The following is a 23604-nucleotide window of genomic DNA, read 5'->3' as shown; positions in this document are numbered from 1 at the left end:
TGTTGTCAGGACTCTCCCGAGGAAGCAAATGCAGAGCGGACTGTGTCACCTGTGGGGTCCGGCCGGTGAGTCCTTTGTACCGGCCACGGCTGCCCAGTGAGCCCGGCTGACACACCGAGGTTCGCCTGTTTCTCCACAGCATCTTTCGGTGTGTGTGGAGGGAAACCGTAGCCTGCAGGGAACTTAACCAGCAACCCACAGGTGGATGCATGAGATGTAGACTACTGGTTGGTAAAATATTTGTAACGCTAAAAAAAAAATATATTCTGAATTAGTCATGGCATTTGTTCCAGGAGTTCTGAGAGAGAACAGGATAAACCCGTTCATACGGGCAGCACTATCTTGCTATCTGTCACTACTGAGATTCCAATGAAAACCAATCACATCCTGAGATTATATCTTGGACCAAATACAAGAAGCACATCGGTGCTAAGCCTCCTTATATGTAAATATTAAAGGAGTATTACAGTGATTATGTTTTTTTTCTTTTTAAATATAAATTAATAGTTAAGATAATTTAATTAGATGTTTACTAGATAAGTTTGAAACAAAAATATCCTGCTAAGAGAAAGCTTGAAAGCTTTATTTTGTAATAAAGAAATGATTCTCCTAATATACGACACACTACTGCCCCCCAGTGGTCAGCACGTAAACGTGCATGTTATAGATGCATGTTGTCAGTAGGGGAGACCGGGGATAGTGGGAACACATCCATTTTCTCCAATCACGAACAAGTTTGGACTCACCTGATTCACTCTAAACATGCTCTGTTTAGGCCATACACATGTGAAGAAGCAGTCCCCTGTGACGGCACTGAACATTTTAGAAAGAAACAAAAACTATTTTTAGGTAAGAAAGTATTATTTTTTTTACCTCATTTATTTTTGTGATAGCATTGCCGGCTTTGTAGTTAAACTCAACAAACTTAAATCATGTTTATTATGTGTCTTTATGGATATATTTCATGCAGGTTGTTAGTGCTAATGTTTTTAGCTGTTAGCTGTAAATTAAGCTAGTTCATGGCGACAATAGTCTGGGTTAGTTGTAACAAGAGTCTGGGTTAGAAAACGTTACAACCTACCCCAAGCAAAATTCTGGTTGTATTTACGTTTTTTTCTTTAAATTTCGGTTTTGGAAAAGAAAGACAGACCGAGGCGTGCCTCTCAACCCATACACACACAAATAATTTATGTAAAAAGTAATTTAAATGTTGAATGAAAGTTTCAGTTTTTCACCCGGGGTAAATTGTAACATTTCACTCCTCCGTGTTTGAGAGTAAACCATGCATTTTCTGTTTCGGTTACAAAGATAACAGCTACAGCATTTAATAGCAGGCAAATGTAACTAGTTTGTAACATATTTTGAATGCGCTGGCTCAAAAGAGCTCTGAGATACAGAGAAGAAATGTCGAAAAAAATTTTATTAAGTAAAAGTAGTCTACAATAGTATTAGCATCAAAATAAAGCCTACAAGTACAAAAATAACAAATAATCATTATGCAGAATGGCACATTTCAGAATAATATTGTATTATTTTTGGGGGCATTTCTGCCTTTAATGGATAGGAAAGCTGAGAGAGAGGGGGAAGACATGCAGGAAAACCGTCACTGGTCGGATTCGAACCCTGGACCTTCTGCGTCGAGGAATAAACCTCTGCATATGTGCGCCCGCTTTTCCAACTGAGCGATCCGGCCACATTGGGTTATAATTATTGATGCATTAATGTGTTCATCATTTTGATGTTGCAGCTGGTAAACGTGGAGCTGATTTGAACTATTTAAATAACTAGAGGGATCAGTTGTATGTGTGAGTTGTAGAGGAGTAGAAGTATACAGTAGCATAACATGGAAATAAATAACATGTAGTAAATAACAAGTACCTTAAAATCATACTTAAGTACAGTAGCTTAAATGTACTTAGTTACCTTCCCCCACTGGTTTTTACTTAAGGTTGGAGCTTCACACAGTCAAAGACGTCTGCGTTCATGTTCAATTTATTTTGACAGAGACAATTTCCACAGTTTGTTGATAGGATCATATTTCATAGATGTTTTGGGGACTCAGGTGCAACATATCGAGGGAGTTTCATCACCTGTAGACGGATGACGACTGCTAATCAATCAGGTGAGACAAAGAGAGCAAATGCAGGATCTGTGCAATAAAGATGTATCAACCCCTGAATGTTCCCAAAGAAACATTTTTTCACTACCGTGTAGTAACACCACTAACACCTACTTATTATCACTAGTTTTTACACACATTTTTGAAACTCATGGTCAATTAACCGAATTTATAGGAAATTATACCTAATTCTTGAGTTAAAAAAGCAGAACGGTTGGATAATCACCGACTGGTGTATGGCAACGTTCAGTCAGGATACTGTTTCAAAACCACTTTCTTTTTTTATTTTCAAATGCCATGAAATTGAATGAAACACCCAACATTCGATGAAAGTAGAGATCCAATCATTTATTGTACTTGTACTTGTTTTTGGGTAATTCAAATTGGTAGTAGTTAAAAAAGAAACCCATATTTCTGATATAGACATTTTTAAAACGGGTCAAATTTGACCCACAAGGGTTAAGAAAAAAGGCTAAATGTTGAAATGTATTTGAAATGAATGTGCAGCACTCCCTAAAGTGGCTGTGACAAGATTTATGACTTAAAATATTCAGTTTTATATATAAAGTAAATAAACAGCTATTGTATGCAGTGGAACATCAGCTTTATTTCTGGTTTTTATTTCCAGGTATCAACACCACCATCATCTTCGTCATCATCATCATCATGATCATTATCACGATGATGTTGCCACCAGTCTCTCCAGCTTCTAAGTCATTGTATTACACTCAAACTGGCATTAAGTAGTAACAGAGCGCCCTCTGCTGCCACATTGATGCACATGCACCAATGGCAGCAACAACAAGGACTTTGGTTAAGGGATGAGACGCAGAAAAGGTCCGCGTGTTGGATTCGAACCGGGGCCGCTGCAAAGGACTCAGCGCTCCATGGGACACACACTCTACTGGGTGAGCTAGAGTCCACCCCAACAACAAGGAAGTAAAAGAAGGAAACCCTGATTTATGAGCAACATTTGGTTTTATTAAGCTCAATTCAATAAGGAATGTCCATAAAAAATGAAGTATAGAGTATTTTAATTCTGTATTTTTACTGGTGACCTCACATCAGTTTGTGGTCTTTTCTGAAATTGTTTTGCAGGCACTTCAGTGTGTCATAGACAGTGTTTATATTAGGTGCCTAATTAAACACAGACAGTTTCCAAAATATCCCAGGACCTCAAACCCATGCGCCCAAAGAGCACATTGGAATTGGTTTTCAAATAAATAGCTGCCAATCATCCATGTGCAAAACATTAATCTTGTGTTTGGTGCTCCGGCTGTGACTGGTTTGAAGGGGGTAAATCTGTTCTCAAGGCCACAAAGCGCCTCAGTGTGGCAGTTTCCCCTTTTTTTTACCCCAAAACTCAACCTTTAAGAGCAGACAGACGAATGTGTCGAGCTTCTCTGAAAATCCAAATAAAGCCATGGGAAATGACTGACGAAAAGTTTTCTTAAGATTGAGCTGTTTCTGATTTAGCTGCCTTGATGAGCGTCATCATTTTCTCACACGACACAAAAAAAATCCATCTTTATCTGCACGGCATTTCAAATGAAATCAAAATTAGCATAGAAACTGTGCAGAATAAACATTTAGATCTATTTGACTCTCTGTCTCTTTGGAACTTTAGACTATATGTGTCCATACATCAATGGACAAAAAGCCTGAATAGCATTGTGGGATTAAGTTCATTGTTCAGTCATTCAACTATTGAATCTATCTGTACAGCATTGCACAGTGAACTGTGTGACCTGACTGTAAAATTAGCAAACTAAAAAGATTAGGCGTAAACAATTGTCAACAAATCTTGCAGGATTTTATAACATAGAAATCAAGTTTTCAATATTTCTCAAAGTGGAAAGACAGAAGATGCATCATCATAAAAATCCTTTGGATATGAGATAATGGACAATGTCTCTAAAATGCTAATGGCGTTCACAATCGGCAAACAAACTTTATTTTTCCTGATAGGAGATTTGTTAGTCTGTGGCTTTAGTTATTTTGCGACTAGATATGTATTTTAGTTTGTTAGTCAAATTAGTACAAGCTGCTAAACTAAGCAGCAGACCCAAACTGCTGCTAAACTCTGCCCTCTAGTGTGATACCTGCAAACATCACCCTCTTCTTCAGGGCTGGTCTTCCTTTTATTTTCTCTTCCTTGAAGAAGGTTAGCTGAGTGCTTTCAATAACTTTGTAGATTCAAACCTGGAAAGGTCTTTTCTTACGCCAGTTTCCAGATCTGCAGAGCTTCCGGTTTTTATAAGCATATTTTCCAGATAAAATGCACTTGGAAAAAGCCACAGCTGCAGTGAGAAGACAAGATTTCAAGCTTACTGTAATGGCTTTGACCTGCAAAAGAAGATGCTTCAGCATTAGATAGAGCTGTTGATAAAGCAACTCCACCAGAAGCTCAGACTACAGAGAGTCAGGAAACCAAATTGAACCTACAGTCATGTGAAAAAATTAGGACACCCATGCTAAAGTTGAATAAAAAGAGCAATAAAAAAAATCATCTTTTGGAAATTGATCGTAATGCCTTAATTAAAAAAATGAGGAAAAATCCAATCTTTAAGGACACCAATTTTCTTTGTGAATGAATACTGTATCGTAAATAAATAAATGTTCTTCCTTAAAATACAGGGGGCATAAGTAAGTCCACCCCTATGTTAAATTCCCATAGAGGCAGGCAGATGTTTATTTTTAAAGGCCAGTTACTTCATGGATCCAGGATACTATGCATCCTGATAAAGTTCCCTTGACCTTTGGAATTAAAATAGCCCCCCCACATAATCACATACCCTTCACCATACCTAGAGACTGGCATGGTTTTATTTCAGTTAGCCTAATAGCTGGTTTGATTTACATTGAGAGATGATTTTATGGAAAGTACCCCATGCCAATCTCTAGGTATGGTGAAGGGTATGTGATGATGTGGGGGGGGCTATTTTAATTCCAAAGGCCAAGGGAACTTTATCAGGATGCATAGTATCCTGGATCCATGAAATAACCCTTTAAAAAAGCCTTTAAAAATAAACATCTGCCTGCCTCTATGGGAATTTAACATAGGGGTGTGCTTACTTATGCCCCCTGTATTTTAAGGAAGAACATTTATTTACGATACATTATTCAATCACAAAGAAAATTGGGTCCTTAAAGGTTGGATTTTTCCTCATTTTTTTAATTAAGGCATTAAGATCAATTTCCAAAAGATGATTTTTTTATTCCTCTTTTTAGTCAACTTTAGCATGGGTGTCCTAATTTTTTCACATGACTGTACAGCAATGATCTGTGGAAAAGGAGGTTCTCCTTAAAGTACAGCAGCTGGAGGTAACTTTTAAAAAGTCAATCAAGTGGCTCTAAAGGCTGTGGAGAAGAGTCAGGCCTCCCAGCTAGCTCAGCTAAGAGAAAATCTTGATCATGGCTGCCACGATGCAGGCTGAGCAGTAGGAGGATAATACTTTGTATTGGCTCTGAAGGAGAAGGTGTAAACGGGGATGTGAGGTTGTGATCTGGAGAGCTGAGCTGAGCCAGATGTTGGAGAAAAGACGAGAAAGCCTGATTTCCTGCTTGGAAAGAATCTTTAAACCCCTGGCCCCACCCCTGATGGAGGAGGAGAGGGAAAAAAAACACACACACACACACACACACACACACACACACACACACACACACACACACACACACACACACACACACACACACACACACACCTCACCTCACCTCAAGAACCATTTCCAGCCCATCAACCCAACTGTGTTCTGTTAAACGGTGAGGTTATGCTTGACTGATGTCTATATCTGAGAATTCTTGGCCTGTAACTAGCTGGGTGGTTCTAGGTCTGGCAATGTCAGTTGGATGGTCTGTCGGTTGTACAGTTAAAGGGAAATATTTACCACAACTCGGATGCATTTCCATTTCCATTCATGGTTGCCCCCATGCTAGCTGTAGCATTAGCATGTTGATATCAGCATTCAAAGCACCGAGTAAGAATACCAAAGTTGTCTTTTCATTTAGTGTTCATGTGAAATGAACTTTACAGCCTCACAGGGCTTTAAACTAATTCTTGTTACAAAATAATACGCTAAATGTTCACATTTAAGGGTACAACACCTTGTCCCTGTGGCGGTACCCTGTAATGTACAGTTGTTGTACCCTTATCGTTTGCTTGGAAACCTTGAGGTCCAATAATTAGTCCTAGGGGGTACACTAGTGTAAATTGTAACTTTGGGGACAGACATGGACTCCTACTGTACCCCTATTTGGGACCGGGAGATCAGTTCAGTTTATTCTTATTTTTAACTTAAATCTGTTTAAATGCTGAGCCAATTGAATAGTACGTTTTTTTCACAGTATCAAGATACCTTTTTCTTCAGTGATACAGCAGGCTGGGAAACATTTGTAATCCAGTGTCTGTGTGGACTCAACCGGGGTGGGTTTTTGCCTTTTGCCCAGCTTGTGGTCCATATTAAAGAAACACTGACATTTTGAATTTTGTTTGTCCAGAATTATAATGAGACATCACTTTCATGTGTGTGGGTGCAGTAGGCTGCAGAGAGAGGTCTGGGACTTGTTTAGCCTAGTTTAGTTAAAGGACTGAGGGTTGGGAAAGTAGTCAGCCTCAGTCATAACAAAATAAAAGGGAAGATAATAGTTGGTCGGTTTGTCTGCTCCTCTCTCTGTCCATCCAACAAGTTGGTCCATGGCATTGTATCTTACCTCATATCTGGATTTCCTTGACCGTGCATGTCTTCCTGGTCCCTTGAGATTGATTCAGAGTGTTTTAGGATCTTCTGACATTCTGGAGGCCAGGAATGCCATCAAAAATATATTTCAAACAAAAATGTACATTAATTAATTAGCTTAGACTGGATAATTGAACTTCAACGCTGATTTTGCTCCAAGACATATGCGTGCTCAAACCTGGCGTAGAGGTGTGTAATTCAGGGAACTCGGATACCAGTGAAATTAGCTCCTGCATTGTGGTTTCTTGTGGTTGCCACAGTTATACAGCGAACTATGCCAGCAAGTTGAAAGATTTTCAAACACCATTAACTCAGCCAGCAGGGAGATGCGTGTTCACAAGAGTGGCAGCCACCATCTCTCTTGCTGCCCCAGATCCTCAGGGACCAGAATGACCCATATTAACCCCTTTGTGCCTGCTACTGAAATCCAAATCGATCAAACTGAAAAATGTGTTAATCTTATCATACTATATTTATTCTTTAGCCACATGGGACTACTGTTTTTTTTATATATTATTTATCATATTTAAAAAATAAAAAAATAAAAACTGTAATCCCATTTGGCAGACTAGAGTTTGATAAGTAAATGTCTGTATCTCAGAAAATACAAGGATCACAATCTAGTATTTGGTAGCTATGAACTCATAACAAGTTACATAAGGCAGTGTTAAAATATATGTTATATTAAATACACAATGTTTTTCATTCAAGATTATTAATAAAAGTGTGATTTTTTCATGTGATCTAAAAATTTCTAAATTGTACTGTTAGATACTTTCCCTAAGTATGTCCGAACCAGATTCAAAGACCTTAGACCAATCAGAACAAATGTTGTGGCATTTGGTCTTTGGGCACATATATGGGTTAACTGTTTGTCAGTTGTTTAGGAGAAATTTGATTCATTGCAAATTTATTAGGGAATATTCTATTCTGAGTGTGTCATATTCCTAAATAAATTAGTTTTTAACCAAATTACCACAAACAAGGTGCAAAGGAGGCCCTCTGCTAGTTTTCAGGCTTAGGCCCCCTAGTGGGTTCACCCGACCATGACTCTAAATATTGTGTTTACACAGAAATAGTGTTAATCACCAGCTCAACTCTCAGTTTACGCTCACCTTAAAGTCTGTTGTAACATTTCTGAAGCACTCGTCATGCAAAAACCTAAATCAGGTCTTTATCTGGATGATTAGCATTACACTGTATGTATGTCCAGAAAAAGGCCCAGCAGAGGTTATACTTCCTGCGACAGCTAAGGAAGTTTAATCTGCCTAAGCAGCTGCTGACCACTTTCTACTCAGCCATCATTCAGTCTGTCATCTGCACCTCCATCACTGTCTGGTTTGGTTCAGCCACCAAACGGGATAGGGCCAGACTGCAACGGACAATTAGGGCTGCAGAGAGGATCATTGGAACTGATCTTCCCTCCATCCAGGACCTGTACCGGTCCAGGGTCAGGAAAAGGGCAGCAAAACTCTCTGCAGACCCCTCACATCCTGGTCACAAACTGTTCAACCTCCTTCCCTCTGGTAGGCGATACCGGGCACTGTTTGCCAAAACCAGCCAACACAGAGACAGTTTCTTCCCCCAAGCAGTCACTCTATTGAACACTCAGAAATAGCCCCCACCCTCACACTGAACAAAGTCAACCACCACTGTTCTGCTCATCTACCTCATGTCTATTTCAATCCTATAATTAAAATATTGTTATTAATATATTACCATTGCACTGATCTGCCTTGCACTGTACTCATATTTAATTAAATCCTAAAATCTCAGTCTATTCCTTCCCTCTCTTTTGTATATTGTTTTGTAAAATTGTAAATTCTATTGTATTGTTATACTGTACACTATTCTTTTCATATTCTTACCGTCAACTCTGTTTTTATTCTTAATATGTTAAGTGTTTTACTACAAGTGTACTTTGAGAGCAAAGATTACCGGAGTCAAATTCCTTGTTTGTCTACGCAAACCTGGCCAATAAAGCTGATTCTGATTCTGATTCTGATTCTGATATATGTGTTAAATCAGGCGTTAAATTGTGCAGGATCCAGCAGAAGTGAGACAAAAGTCACATTTTTACTGTAGGAGTAGCTTTTGGTAATTTATTTTTGCTTTCTCAGAGTACTACAGTTAATGGGTTAGGGTTAGGGTTAATAGGGTTAGGGTTAAGGTTGTCGCTGCTTTGTGTATCCCTCATGATATCGCCCTACTGCAGAAATGATCTCTGTGGATGGTCTCAGCCACTAGATGACACTATACTCCACCATATTGAAAATTCAGCACTCCTCAAAAATCTTGTCATGGAAAATCCAGTAGCTGCAGGGCCACTTTGTGTGACTTTTCATCATGGAGGGTTGCATTGAGGAAATTAGAAAGGACTTTGTTGTCTAGTCAAAGACGTTTTTTTTTCTTTTTCTTTTTGAACTGTGACTGCTGTTGCCGTTACCAATCCCACCTGACATTTGTTGGACCCCAAAGTGTTCAAAACACTAGAGGGAGGCCACTTCAGTAAGACTAACAGGATAGAGTCAGTTAGTCCCTCACCCGTGGGTTTTCTGACACTGATTCTGGATTTGAAGCTTGCTTACAAGTAGATATAAAGTATGATGATCCCCTGTATAATTTGCTGCCACGTCTTTCTTTATTCTCAGCATCATAGAAGAATCTGTCCATATGTGAATTTGTTTTGCACATGTGGATTTTTGGCCACTTCAAATGTGAAATATTACTTGGGAAAACATGGATTTCACATGTGTTTTGCATGTGTAATACCTTAGAATTTTTAAAACTGGCTGAATTTTGTTCTTACTTCCTAGACAATTACTTTTAAGCAACGTGACAAAAGATATTTATAAAGTACTGTGCTCCAGAGAAAGGTTTTAAAACCCATAGTGCCCTTTAACACGACAAATAAACACTGAGGTAACAGATATTAAACATCCCAGTGAAAACATTTTCTCAGACGTTGCATTCAGCACACAAATAGTGACTCCACAGAGCACTTTAAGAAACTGTGATTATGTCAGTGGCCTAATGAGGAGCTGCCACCGCCAAATCTCTATCTGCATATGTCAGCCATGAGGGATGCTGCATTTGAGTCATGACCAAAAGCCATGTAGACAAAAAGAGAAGCAGCACAAGTGCAGCCGCCCAAGCCTGCCCTCTGTTTGTGTGAGAGGTAGCTCTCTGTGAGTCTGATCTGTTTACCATACTCTAAAAATACCAAGTTGTTACATTTCCATAGACGTGGGCCCTGTCGTTTCATTTGTTTATATGGCGTCTTCAGATGTTGGCAACGATGGATGTCCACATGGAAAGGAGCAGCCTCAGGATGCAGAAAGACTTACAGCTGTGTTAGACAGGCTGGAGGTGGCTGTAAAACATGCAAAACCTGGAAATAGTCAAACTAGAAGTGGCTTTGTCCTTTTGTGTTCTAATATAACTTTCAAAGGACGTTTATCTTTTGAGCCTCACACCTCCTATCAGCAGTATACAAGCTTTAATGATCAGCCTGTGTGGTTTTTAGCTTTCTATATTGCTTTAAAAGTATGTTTCCTAATACACAACTACATTATCAACAGTGGTGAAAAGAAACAGTTGATAACATGATTCCTGATTTTGGTTTAAACTACCCAACAGGATGTAATGTACAATATCTCCACTTTGACCTTATGCAACATTCAAATTGTGTTTACAGCCATTCTGTTGTATAACGAGTACTTTTGATCCTTAACTAAGTGTAAATTGATGATAATACTTCTGTACTTTTACTAAAGAAAGATTTTACATGTGGGACTTTTACGTGTAATGGCTTTACGGTGTAGAAAAATGGAGCTTCATTTCACTATAGTGACATTACTACATTTACTTGAGTAAAGGATCTGAATACTTCTTTCAGCACTGCAACACCCCCAATATAATAGCAAACTGCACACCAAAACAGAAACTATTGAAATAACAGAAATTTCACTTTTAAATCACTTTAGAAATGAACATTATTTATTAAGTGATAAAAACAAAATTGTATCTGAAAAATAAGATTCAAAGCAGCTTTTTTAGAGCGTTATGTTGCACATTAGATTATTATACTGTATGCGTTCCTGTGTTATTAAATGTCAGTTTAGAGAATAATACTAATTAAAAACCTGACCATCAGTGGTGGAATAACCAGATAATTTACTTAGGTAAAAGTAGCCGTACTACAATATAAAATTGTTCCTTAATAAGTAAAAGTCCTGCATTTAACCCCTTACTTATTACAGAAGTATTAACTGCAAAATATACTAGTATCAAAAGTAAAAGTACTTATTATGCAGTAGAATGGCCTCTGTCTATGGTATTATTTGATCATAATCTAAAAAGAATCGTAATGTTGTAGCACTTTTCAACAAAGGAGCTAAGTTTAAATACTGTTGAATAGTTTAATATATATAATCATGCTTGAAATATTATGAACTGATCTCAGGTTTTGCATGTTAAATTGTATTCTGATAAATACAATAACTCCAGCTGCCAAATAAATGAGTACAGTAAAGTAGAAGATCGTTAAAATACTCAGTTAGGTATCTTAAATTGAGAAAATGTACTTTCCACCACTGTTGGCCATGACTGGAAATGTGTAAACGGCCAGAAAGCAATATTCAATATGGAAACCTGTGTGTTTCTGTTTCATGCAAGCTCAACATCAGCTCCCTTTAAAGTAAAGTAAACAACCTTTCTACATGAATGTGCATGGAAAGACAGAAGTCTGTAGGAATGTAGCCTAAAATATATATCAGCTTTATTGAAACCTTTTACAGGACATAAAGTTGGCAAAGGGTTATACAATAAGTGCAAGGTTTGTTGCAGTTCATGTTAGCCTAAAGCGTCTTGTGTGTAGTTACTCGAATAGGATAGAACATAGTTACATAGAATATAATTAGTTTGCACGTGTTACAAGAGCAAACACATTAAAAAAGTCGTGTTTCTGAAGCTTCTTTTGAAGAAGAAGAAAGCGCTTGTCAGGGTTCATATTGGCAGAGTGGTTTTTTTTAGTTTTAAAGGCATCTGGAGGTTTCTTCATTCATTTCCTTCAATGCATAAGTTTCTCAAGTCCAACCAAGAAAAGCTACTTTGGCTGCATGTAGGAGGCAAACATGTGAGAGCGACGCCACGATACATCCTCGTATGAATCCTCCAAAAAAAAAAAAAGAAGTAAAAATTACAAATGTTCGCTTTGATCTCTTGTGACAGAGCTGCAGTTTGACTGTGGCCGTGTGTCTCACATCACGCAGGGTTTGATGTCCTGGCAGACGCTCTGGGGATGGTGATGGTGGTGATGGTGGTAGTAGGAGCCGCCAGCCGAGGGGTGGAAGGAGGAGATGCCGTTAAAGTTTAACACAAAATCCTTCCTGTCGCACACCGAGGAATGGCTCTGGTAGCGTGGAATCCCCACTGCAGAGGAGACAGTAAACACATGTAAATACAGAGGGGAAAGACATTCCTAGTCATTAGCCTCCATGACTAGCCTATAGTTTTATTTTGAGCATCTTAAACAAGGTTTTGCATTGAATTATTCTGCGTGTGGGGGTGAATATCGTTTGTTGTGACCAGAAAGGAATGTTTACAATGTCAAATATCTTTAAAATAAAATATAAAATACCTTAAGATGTTTTATAACCCGCACAAATCTGTATTCCCTGTCATATAGACTTTAAAAACTAACACAATTGACTGCATGAGGGCGGATAAGGCCTTTGTTTCAATTTATTGTTTATACGAAATATATCCCCCCCTAGCTGCCTCACATCTTTACGGATTAATTTACATTTATGGAAAACTGTTATTTCTTTACACAAGAGCAGACATAACTTATTTTGTAATTATGTTTTTTTTTTTTTTTAAATGTGCCTTCTGTACACCTTCCACAAGTGCGATTATTTCCAATAATGTGTGTTCTTTAAAAGACACCGACCCTTCCTTTAGCTATTTTAAGGAATACATCGAATGCTTTCTTTTTGATTTATAACCAATAACAGTAATCAATATGAGTCTTATTTTTTCCTGGAGAGCCCCAGACCGGCAAGAATATTTAAATGAGACTCAGTGACCGTCATTTTGTGTCTGTAAGCGAGCCTCTATTTCCAGAAAGAGAAAAAATAAATAGAGAGGCTGTGGCTTCGTCCAGGTCATAAGGACTCCAGATGTGACTGTTTTCCAGGGGAAGACAGCAGGCTTTATCCTCCGGGCCACAGCTCGCTGCCCTGCGCCCGTTTTCACAGACAACACACACACACACACGCACACACATGCCTCTCTGACTGACAGTGCAGTTAGCGACCCTGCACTGCGCAGTCCAACACATTTATCCCCCGTACAGGCTCAATTAGGACGCTGCGTAAAGTTTAACAAGGCCTTCCGTCTCTGGTGGTATCCTCCGCCGGTGTGGTCCGACCTGCACAGTTTTGTTTAGTTAACCTCTGGGACCCTTTCGGGCTCCAGCATGGGTTACTCGCCTCGGTGAAATCCCCAGACTTTAGTAAAGCCTCAGTGTGTTATGTTAAAGCAAATGAGCGTGAACTGGGGAGGTGAATTAAGAACGCGATCACAAAATAGCTGTTTTTCTTAATCTTTTTATTAGCGAAAATATCCCGTGAACACTTGTACCGAATAGATTTGATTTAGAAAATCCTGCAGACTGTGGATTAAAGAGACATACATTACACATTTAGCTCCTAGAATCTAAATATATTCATTATGTATTGGCCTCAAAAACATTTTGAAAACTACAACAAAATTGAACTGAACAAGTCTTCAGGTCAGTACATGGTCTTGGGTGTGTTGTATTTTTTCAATTAACATTCAATTTAACTTTATTATTCAATCAAAATAGTTAAACAATTGATAAAAGATTGTGTCACCCACTACGTCCGAGCTTAGGAAACACTCCGACGGAAATAATTTAGAGTCAAGTATAATTAAACTATATCATTAAAATGAATAGTACTAAATGATATTTTTATTTGTATTACTCGCCTTGCACGAATAGGTTATGTAAACTCCCCTTTGGCATCGTTTTTCTTAAAAATAAACACGGCAATCCTGATTTTATTAGTTATATTTATAAAATATATAATTTCATAACTGAGTTTTGACTCCTTCAAGAATTTGTCACATGCCTCTGCTGCACATGGAAACACAATTTAGCATGTGAGGTGGACATGCTGTGAGGATTATTATGTGTTTTTATTAATTTATTTTTATGATAACCCCCCAAAATATTACACGGGGCTCGCCTTTCCCAGTGTGAGCCATAGGCCTACGTGAGTTTGTAGTACCTGATATGTCGGTGCTGTGGCTGTCCCTGCCGTTCTGGTGAAGATAGCTCTGCTCCAGGGAGTAAGGCGACATGCCGGAGTGTAAACCAGAGGATGCGGGGCTGCTGGAGGTTATAGGCTGCTGTTTGATGTAGGGGGACCCACCGGAGGACGCCCAGTGTGCGGATGTACTGGCGTACGGGGAGTGGCCGTCCAGCGCGCTGGCCATGGCTGGAGAGGACGGGACGGGGCTGCTGCTGCTGTCCGGTCCGTACTCCCCGTTAGACGGCACAGGACAGCTCGCCATGTATGTGGAGCCGGGGCTCGGGGACATGTGTGGTACGTGGTGGCCGCTGCTTAGCCCGTCGTATCCCCCGGCCATTGAATTGCTCATCATGTCCAAGTTGTAGCTGTTGCCGTGACAGGCGAGAGTGGCGGATGGAGCTTGAAAGTCAAAACTCTGCGGGAGAATGGAGGTACCGAAGCCTATGCCGTTCATCATCCGATACATGGGCTTCAGAGCTTGACATTTTCTTCTGAAGCCTCTGGGTCTGCGACGAAACGAGCCTTCCTCAAACATGAACTCACTGCCCGGATCGATGGTCCAGTAGTGGCCTTTCCCCGGCCTGCCCAGCCCTTTGGGCAGCTTGATGAAGCACTCGTTCAGCGAAAGATTATGCCGGACCGAGTTCTTCCAGCCCTGATATGAGCCCCTGAAGAATGGGAAGCGAGCCTGGAGGAACTGGTAGATCTCACTGAGTGTCAGTCGTTTGGTGGGGGAGCTCTGTATTGCCATAACGATGAGAGCGATGTAGGAGTACGGCGGCTTTTCCGGTCGCCGTAAACCGGAGCTCGTCTTCTTTCCTTTAATGGCGGTGGACGAACTTTCTGTTCCGGCTTGTGGGCTCAGCATGGCGGGGTGCAGGGCGCCGGACGCCGGGCTGGATCTCAGAGGAGGCGGAGGGTCCAGCTGCTGCTGAGGGGTCTCGGTCGTCATGTCAGCTCTGACGTACGACTGGCGTAGAGTGAAGAGAGGGAGGGAGAAAAGACGAGCCGTGAAATGTTTCAAAAGAGAAATAAATCGGGATCCAGCGGTCAGTGTCCTTGCAAGTGAGCGTTACACCGCCAGTGGCCCTCAGAATCCCAGCGCAAAATGGAGTGAAATCTGTCTCCAGTTACGCACGACTCTCCAGTTACGCACGGTGCTCCCTTGACGCATGCAGAACGCACGGCGAGTACGCACTGACAGAGAGAGGAAGAGGAAGAGAGAGTGGGGGGAGCTGGTTATCCACTGGAGACTGAGTGTCCAGGGCTTTAGCTCGACACGGGGGCTCCACTGGGTGTCACAACGGCGCTAAGTGGTGCTGTGTGGCGCGCCGGGTGGCCATCGACCGCGTTAATAATCCCTCAAGTGGAGGAAACACAAAAAAACTCGACTTATTGAGCGCAAAAGTCCAGCCAAACAAAGCTCGACCACCTATCATTTCATAAATCTTTCTTCCCTCTGCGAGAGCCCCCCACCCCTTCTCCTCATCCGCACTGTGCGTCTGCAAATCTCCCTGAAATCAGTGACGAATGTAGAGCCACCCCCCCTCAACCCTCTTGCCAAATCTGGCCCAAGTCCACTTACCGTTCTCAACAACATTAAAGCCCCTCGTTCTTTCCTCGTCTTCTTTCTTACCCTCCCACCCCCTCGCTCCAAGTTCGGACTACACGCAATTAAGCCATCTATCAAACCTCCCCCCAGACATCCCAATCAACAGCGCCAGACGCACAAGCTAAAAAACGAGCTTTTTCCCCCTCTGGTCCTGCATGTATGAAGTTGTGATTTCAGCCCGATGTGCCACAGATCATACATTTTCCTGACACGAATAAACCTCCACAATATATGCAAAAGGTCCAGCTTGCAATTGAAACAATGATGAGCCTAAACATTCACTTGGGCCTACATGATATCTGCGCCAAATGATACCCTAACGCATCGCTGTGGAGCAATAAAAAACGCACCAACTTGTATTATTTGTATTGTTTTGCTCATAATTTCCTCCCAAACTGGTCCAGAGGATAACAAAAACAAACTGTCGCGGTGCCGGGCTGGGTCGAGGAGTGTGAGAGATGGAGAGGTGGTGGTCTTTGCCGTGCGTGTGTAAGCGGGGGGTTGCTCTGAGTAAATGACTTTGACATGAGTGGAAGCAGGCTTTTTCCATCAAGCCCGGCCCTGGATACCACACACAGCGCGCCAGTGTCAGCTTACCGCCCCGGGCCAGAGCCGGTCCCATGGGCCCCACGTTCATTAGAGAGAGAAAAGCGAAATTAGGCGAGCGGGCGTCGACAGTTTCCTCCCCTACGGAGACATCAGACACAGATTTGTCCAACATGATGGAGTTATATATCACATAAAGGTAATATCAACATCCGTGCTGCGACGGAGATCATTGAAGAAGAAAAAAGCATCAAGTTATGTGGTTGTCGCTAAACCGAGAGCTTTTTGGATGTGTTGTGCGCATGTTTGTCACGATTTCTTTTTTATTATGCTTTTTAATTTCTGGCCATGCATAGATAATATTTCAGCGTAATTGTATGAACATTTGATAGCGTCATTTCTTTCCCAGAGGCCCATGATGATGATGTTTGTAGGAGATTAAACAAACCTCAACACCACGAGTGGAAACTTCGCAGAAAATAAACATAGTTCCAATTTTTAAACTTTATTTCACACACTCAAATCTGTGTCTGTGCACGTGTTTGCCGACACAACCTTTTGAAATTAAGATATAGCTTGGACGATTTTCCAAACAATAACCAGCAACAATAACCTTTGCACTTTGCACAACAAAGGATGTGTGGTTAAAATAATTTTCCACCATGACACACGCACAGACGCACAGACGCGCGCGCACACACACACACACACACACACACACACACACACACACACACACACACACACACACACACACACACACACAGCAGTTTGGAGGAGCTTTACAGCCCCAGAAATTTCCTGCAACATCAAAACTTATGACCCCCGCCGTGATCAGGATGCCTCGGCTTGCAGAGGGAATCTTTGTTCTGGGAGCGCTTTGAAGACGACGCTCCGGCTGCTTTTACGCACCGAGATTATACGAGCTCCTTATTTAGCCTTTTGGAAATAATAAGTGACCAGCGGCCAACACGTAAGCTATTCAGAGGTGTTTTTGATAGGAGCGTTTACCTTTGGAATACAGTCACGGCTGGAGGCCCATATGAGCCTAATGCCGACACAATAAGGCCTTCTGTTTGTTTTCATGTTTAGGCTGAAATACATTGTTTATCCTCCGTGACATATTAGGTAGATAAGATTTTGAGAGAACGTTTGTCGGGCTGTCTAACCTCGGGTAACCTATTTCAGGCCATTTTGAAATAAAATGTTCACGGCCTACAATTAGACTATATTTAAATGAAGTATATTACATAAAAAAATGATAAGGGTCCTCTATTTCTCACAAAAAAATAACCAACAAATATTTAGAAATACGTTTTTCCCCCCCAATATAATACGCAAACACAACGTAATAATAATTAGGGTTGTCTTAAATGCCCCATGTTTTGATTGCCCTTTTTATATTATATTGCCCTGTAATAAACATAATTCATTAAATAAAACAATAACAAACACTGAGTTCAGCTCCTTTTAACGGTAATCTAATATTCTTTCGGCTGCTCGGGGTTTTCTCCGCCTGCGTTTCCTGTGGCGGTGTCGGGAGCTTTGGAGCTGCCTGTCCGGGACTCTGGGAGGTCAGGCGCGGTTCAGTTTGCCGGAGTGACAGACTGTTTGGACTTCCTAACATTGTGCCTGACTTAAAGTTTGGTTTCATAACACTGTGGGCCTTATTCCTTGGCAGCCAGACCTGAGTTCCTGCTCAGGCAACATGATAATGTGGACCGGGTCGAGACAGGCACTGGTGGAAATCTAAATACAGAGAAAGGCTGTTTACAAATATAAAGGATGCGCGTCATGACAACAAGGATGTTAACAATGCAGTGACACTAAGATCAGACAGGTGTGCTGTTCCGGCGTTTCACCTGCAGGTAGCAGCATTGTCCCTGAAAACAGGAGCAAGTCTCACCTGTCACCTGTCAGACTGCTCTGCGCGCTCTGCACACAGCCTCAGCATTATGTACTGGCTATGTGCATAACGATCAGTAGGGACGCGTGAGAGGTACAGTGCAGGCCTGATCAGAGTTGTAGCCCAAGGGTCAACATGGTCAAATACTGAGATGACGGCAGTGACAAAAATACAGGATATTTAATGTGAATTGTGCAGATTGGTTTTGACTCATGCACCTGCATCCGAAGAGCTCATGTCCAAAACTCCAACATCAGGTTCCAAAACTTACTTGAATTTAGTCATTTAACATATTTTAGGTATAGAGGATCTGTTATTTTGAATAGTATTAAAACTCGCTTTACATTACATTTCGAAACAAATAAACAAATAACAAACCTTTTGTAATACAGTGGCATCAGTCTGGTTACAGTTCTGAAAATGACATCTCATTTTTGTGGTATTATTCTTCTGGTTTTGTGATTACATAATATGGAGGAAAAAAAATGAGCTTTTTACTGAGTAGGTATATATTTTTTGAGGAAAACTCTCAGACTGAAAGTTTTTTTATTTAATGTAACCAAAACAGTGCACACCAGAATGACCGCAGGTCATTATGAAAATTGGAACTTTAACTTTATTTTAGGAAAACTGTGTGCCGGAGTCAAAACAAAGTGTTTTCTCATCTTTATATTGAACTTAAGCGAATAATATTATTTGGAGATTTTACACGAATGTGTGTCGTCACTGGACCAACCGCAGATGAGTCTGGGGTCTGTTTCAGGACCGCGGAGAGCAACTGCAGCCTCCTCCGGACACGAGCAGTAAACAGCCTGCAGGACAGTGTGCCATACTGTTGAAAATAATATCGTGTGTGCATATGAATCTGAACATCTGGCCGACATCTATGACAAATAATCATAGATAGTTGAGTTTTGATGGCGGAAAAAAATGGAGTGTTTTCTTTTACGATGAGTAAACGACTTTGTTGTGTCTCTTGGTTATTATCAGTTTGTGAAAAACTGTTATCCCTACTCACAATCATGTAGAACTGATTGCATGCATCAAATCATTTTCATATTTTTAGTAAACATTGTGTGGCATATTTCATATTGTTATTTTGACGAAACAGTAAACGTATCAATATGAATGGGCTGTCTATATAAAATTAGATCCAAATATAATAATTACAACAACAACAATAATAATAATGTTAGTAAAACGTCCTTCTGGACATTTTTTTGTGGCAGGTTTTTATTTGCAGAGCCTGAGACAAAGTGCTTTATTTGAAATATTATATTAAGAAGTTATGTTATTGTCTGACAAATGTTTCACCACTGCGACAGGAGTCTTATGAGTCCATGTTGGCTTGTCATGTATGTGCATGACACACTGAAAAACACAAAATAATAATTATAACAACAGTGTTTTTTATGTTTACTCTTAAATATTTGATATGTTTATTTATTTCTGTGGTTGTTGCCTCGATTTGAATATATCAAGACTGACTGTCTTTTTTTGCCATTTAAATAAGCTACTACTGGCTAATATTTAGACATTTTAATAAAAAAAAAAAAAAAATGTAACAGATTATGAGACCAACAACCCACTCCTTTCTTTGCCTTTACAGTCAAATCTACCGCAGGTTTCTCTCCTGTTGAACAGGTGTCAGGCCCATTCCCTCCCGCCCCCACTGCTCTGCACACCTGCTCCGCTCAAACACCCTCTCCCTTTCATATCCGTATAATGAACAACTCATTCAACACCAGGGTCCCATTGTTTCACGTTTTTTATTCATAAAAATACCAGGCATGCATGAATCAATCTTAGGAAAACATCGGGCATTTCCATGCGTTTCTAGTGCAGCCACGTCATTCTCAAAGCAGCTCAGTCAACATTTCTTTTATATACAACAATATTTTATACAGCAGGTCATACAAAACATGAAAATATAAATAGATGAATAGTTTTTTTGTTTTTTTTACATGGCGCTTGGTTGCCGTCATACAGTGGAAATGACCAATGAACCATGGGTGCATGAAGACACGCACACACACACACACACACACACACACACACACACACACACACACACACACACACACACACACACACACACACACAATGACAGCATCTATTTGCTGTGTCACCACACAGATTAGATTTACATTGACAACACGTCCTTTGTTTTGTTTCACTGCAGAATGACGTTCACTACAGACAGAGTCCCAAACAGTTAAACAGCTAAAGCACTGGAAGCTAAGAGCGGTCACAAAAGTGCACATCATGGGTCAAAACATACAAGTCTGACAGCAGTCCGGGTGCTTTATGAGAGCAAGGAGTCTATATGGAAACCTCGCGCCTTGTTGGACATGTTGAGCACGTGGAGACCGGCCTCAGGTGCGACCATGCCCGGTGCTGTCTGCTGGAGGTATGTGAGTGCATCCCTGCTGGGCTCTGTGCTGCTGTACGCACCCTCTGACAGGTACGTGTGCTGAGCCGGGTAGCTCAGAGTGTAAGGCAGTAAGTGGGCCCCTGGGGACCAGTAGATCCGGGGGGCGTGGGTTTCTGCCTCAACGTGGCTGTCCTCCCTCCGTATGAAGGGTGTGCTGAGGATGCTGTCGATGGCGAAGGAGCTCGAGAACTTGGCCCCCACTCTCTCCTCCGGGACAGGGAGGCGGGTGTCCTCGCTGAGGATCTCTGGGCTCTCCCTCTCTTTAGCAGACCTCTTGCCGATGCGCTTCCTCCTGCGGCGGAACACTCCGTCAGCGAAGGTGTACTCGCTGTGCGGGTTGAGCATCCAGTAGTTGTCCTTGCCCCAGGGCCTGGACGGGTCCCGCAGAACTTTGAGGAAGCAGTCGTTGAGTGACAGGTTGTGGCGCACGGAGTTCCTCCAGCCGGTGTAGCTGCCGCGGAAAAACGGGAACTTCTTCATCAGGTAGTCGTTGATTTCTGCCAGAGTGAGGCGGCCGCTGCTGGACTCCCGGATTGCCATGGCGATGAGAGCGATATAGGAGTAAGGGGGTTTGGGTCTGCGGGTGTACGGCTTCCCCTTGCTGCTGTCGCCGCTCTGGGCGACAGGTGCCGGGCTGTTGGCCACGCAGTCCCCGTCCGACCCCAGCTCGTCTCCGGATAGAGGAGACGGGACTCCCCCCTCTGGGTCCATGCACAACTCCAGCGGCTTCTGCGCGAAGTGGTGCGCGGAGAAAACTTCAAGTTTCATTTTTGTTTTCCCAAAAAAAAAAGGATGATCTTCTCCCTTTAAGTGTCTCAGCCGCGCAGCAGAGCAGGTGTAGCAGTCCCGACAGCAGGAATGTCTCTCTGTGTTTGTGTGTTGAAGAGGCTCGTCGTAAGCGTTGGAGGCACCCTGCGTCTCAGTCTAGAGCAGCAGAAAACAGAACTATCTACGGAGACACGCTTGTCTTGTTATAATGTAATGCCTCGGCAAGGGACGGCCCACAGGCGGGGTTTCCAGCCCCAATCCATTGAAGCGATTGAATGATTTAGCGTGTGTTTACAATTGGACGCTACCGTGCCACGCCAAGAAAGAGGAAAAAAACAGTGAGGGAGGGAAGTGAGAGAGGGCAGGTACTATGAAAATAATTAGTCTGAGATGCAACCAAGTTTATCTATCTATCTATCTATCTATCTATCTATCTATCTATCTATCTATCTATCTATCTATCTATCTATCTATCTATCTATCTATCTATCTATCTATCTATCTATCTATCTATCTATCTATCTATCTATCCTTTATTTTTCAAAAGGTTTAGCACACACACGATTAGACACAATAGCATTTACTGTACATATCACAGTTTTATAACTTTTCCTGAACTAGATTTTGTGGCAAAACATGTTTTTTGTTCTTTTTCTGTCTGGATTTCAGGCTCAGTGAAAGTGCATTAAAATTAACGGTAGTTCAAAAGTCAAATTACCGGTAGTTCAAATTCATTTTCCTTGGTTTATTATGTCTTCTCTCTTTAATCGCTTCTTATGGGGAAAAACTGCGATATAGAGAATTAGATTTTAGGTTGTTCGGTGGGGAAACGTGCCGAGTAATCACAACAGCAAAGCCCCTTGGGGCAGTGTTGAAAAAGATGTACATTAACCATAAAAACACTGGATTGACAGTAAAAGCGGAGCAGAATAAATGGAGAAGTAGACAAGTTACTGCTGTTCACTTCCACCTGCTCCTCCCTCCATCGGCGCTCCGGCGGAACGGGAAAGTAACGCGGACGCACTTAACGAAATAAGAGATGGGTTTGGATGAGTTTCACCGTAACGCACAATGAATGACATGTTAGCTCTCAGGTTAAGCAAGAGGGTTGAGGGGATACATAAAACAGAAAGCCTGAGAGGTGATGTAAAGTTTAGAGGACCATCGCACCTGCATGCAAAGAAGCACTGAAGCAGCAGAAGCCTGAAAATAGGCGAATCGCTCTGCGTTGGAACCGGTGATGCAAATAGAGAGTGAACGTTTTGTGAATATCTTATTTGCTTTATTTGAGTTTCATGGGCTTAAAGTTGGATTATTATTAGTATATTTTGGATTTAGTTTTAATATAAAGAAAAAGTGTCATTTACTTTTGTACAATTAGAACACCTGGGTCGTCTCATAGCATAAGTTAGGTCAGTTCCAATCTCATACTGTTTAATGAGAGCCAGGGCCGGAACAAGATATTTTGTGTTCCTATTTCTTTATTATTGCAGTGGAGGCTGGTGATAATTTCCCATGTGAGGCTGCAGGTCTACTCTCTGCCTGTCCCTTTTGGCTTTTTGAGCTACCAGTTTATTAGGTACCCCTGCAAATTCAACACAAAATAAATTCAACTAATCAGTCTCTGCTTCTTTGAATTCCATTTCCAAATGTTTCATACTTTAACATGTTACTCATTAAATACAAATCAAAATGTCTAAAAAAGTAAAGTCAAATCTACTAATTTAAATATTAAAACCATTTCCAACGTTGGCGCTTCCTGGTGGACGCATCAGACAGACAGCATAGGAATTGTGTGATTGCAGTTTATGAAATCCACACGAAAACTGTAAATTCTTACTGCATGTTCACGTTATTTTATTTTTTTTTTTTTTTCTTCAAATAAAATTTCTGCCATCAGAAAAATTTGATAAAACAATTATACTACCACAATAGAAATTCTACACGTTGTGGCTTTAAAGTGTTTAAAGAGTTCTCCTGAATGAGGGTTGCTGCTGCAAGCAGGCCGTAAGTAATACTATAACACTGAGCATGGATGGCAATACTGCGATTTTATATAAAGTGATACAACAAATTTAGCTGAAAACGGGAAACTATAAGTAACTAATGTATCTGCTTGCAAAAGTACTAACACCAGTTT

At 41.1% G+C, this 23604-nt stretch overlaps 2 protein-coding genes and 1 long non-coding RNA gene across 3 annotated transcripts; 1 reads left to right on the top strand and 2 right to left on the bottom strand.

The window, feature by feature from the left end:
* Window positions 1-782: 782 nt before the first annotated feature.
* LOC144522860 (uncharacterized) lies at window positions 783-3647 on the top strand. The gene is made up of 3 exons (XR_013502456.1): window positions 783-849; window positions 2020-2122; window positions 2748-3647. It is a non-coding gene; the product is annotated as an uncharacterized LOC144522860 (long non-coding RNA).
* Window positions 3648-11616: 7969 nt separating this feature from the next.
* On the bottom strand, window positions 11617-16312 carry foxf2b (forkhead box F2b). The gene is made up of 2 exons (XM_078258353.1): window positions 14175-16312; window positions 11617-12291 (listed from the first exon to the last, which is right to left on the bottom strand). Exons 1-2 carry the CDS (start codon window positions 15148-15150, stop codon window positions 12119-12121), a joined length of 1149 nt encoding a protein of 382 aa, XP_078114479.1. The 5' UTR covers window positions 15151-16312; the 3' UTR covers window positions 11617-12118.
* A 3700-nt stretch (window positions 16313-20012) lies between these two features.
* Window positions 20013-21656, bottom strand: foxq1b (forkhead box Q1b). The gene has a single exon (XM_078258352.1). It carries the CDS (start codon window positions 21462-21464, stop codon window positions 20568-20570), a length of 897 nt encoding a protein of 298 aa, XP_078114478.1. The 5' UTR covers window positions 21465-21656; the 3' UTR covers window positions 20013-20567.
* Between the last annotated feature and the right edge of the window lie 1948 nt (window positions 21657-23604).

This window comes from Sander vitreus, chromosome 9 (genome assembly GCF_031162955.1).
Source record: "Sander vitreus isolate 19-12246 chromosome 9, sanVit1, whole genome shotgun sequence".
Classification (NCBI taxonomy): domain Eukaryota; kingdom Metazoa; phylum Chordata; class Actinopteri; order Perciformes; family Percidae; genus Sander; species Sander vitreus.
This window is presented reverse-complemented; position numbering and strand designations above follow the sequence as displayed.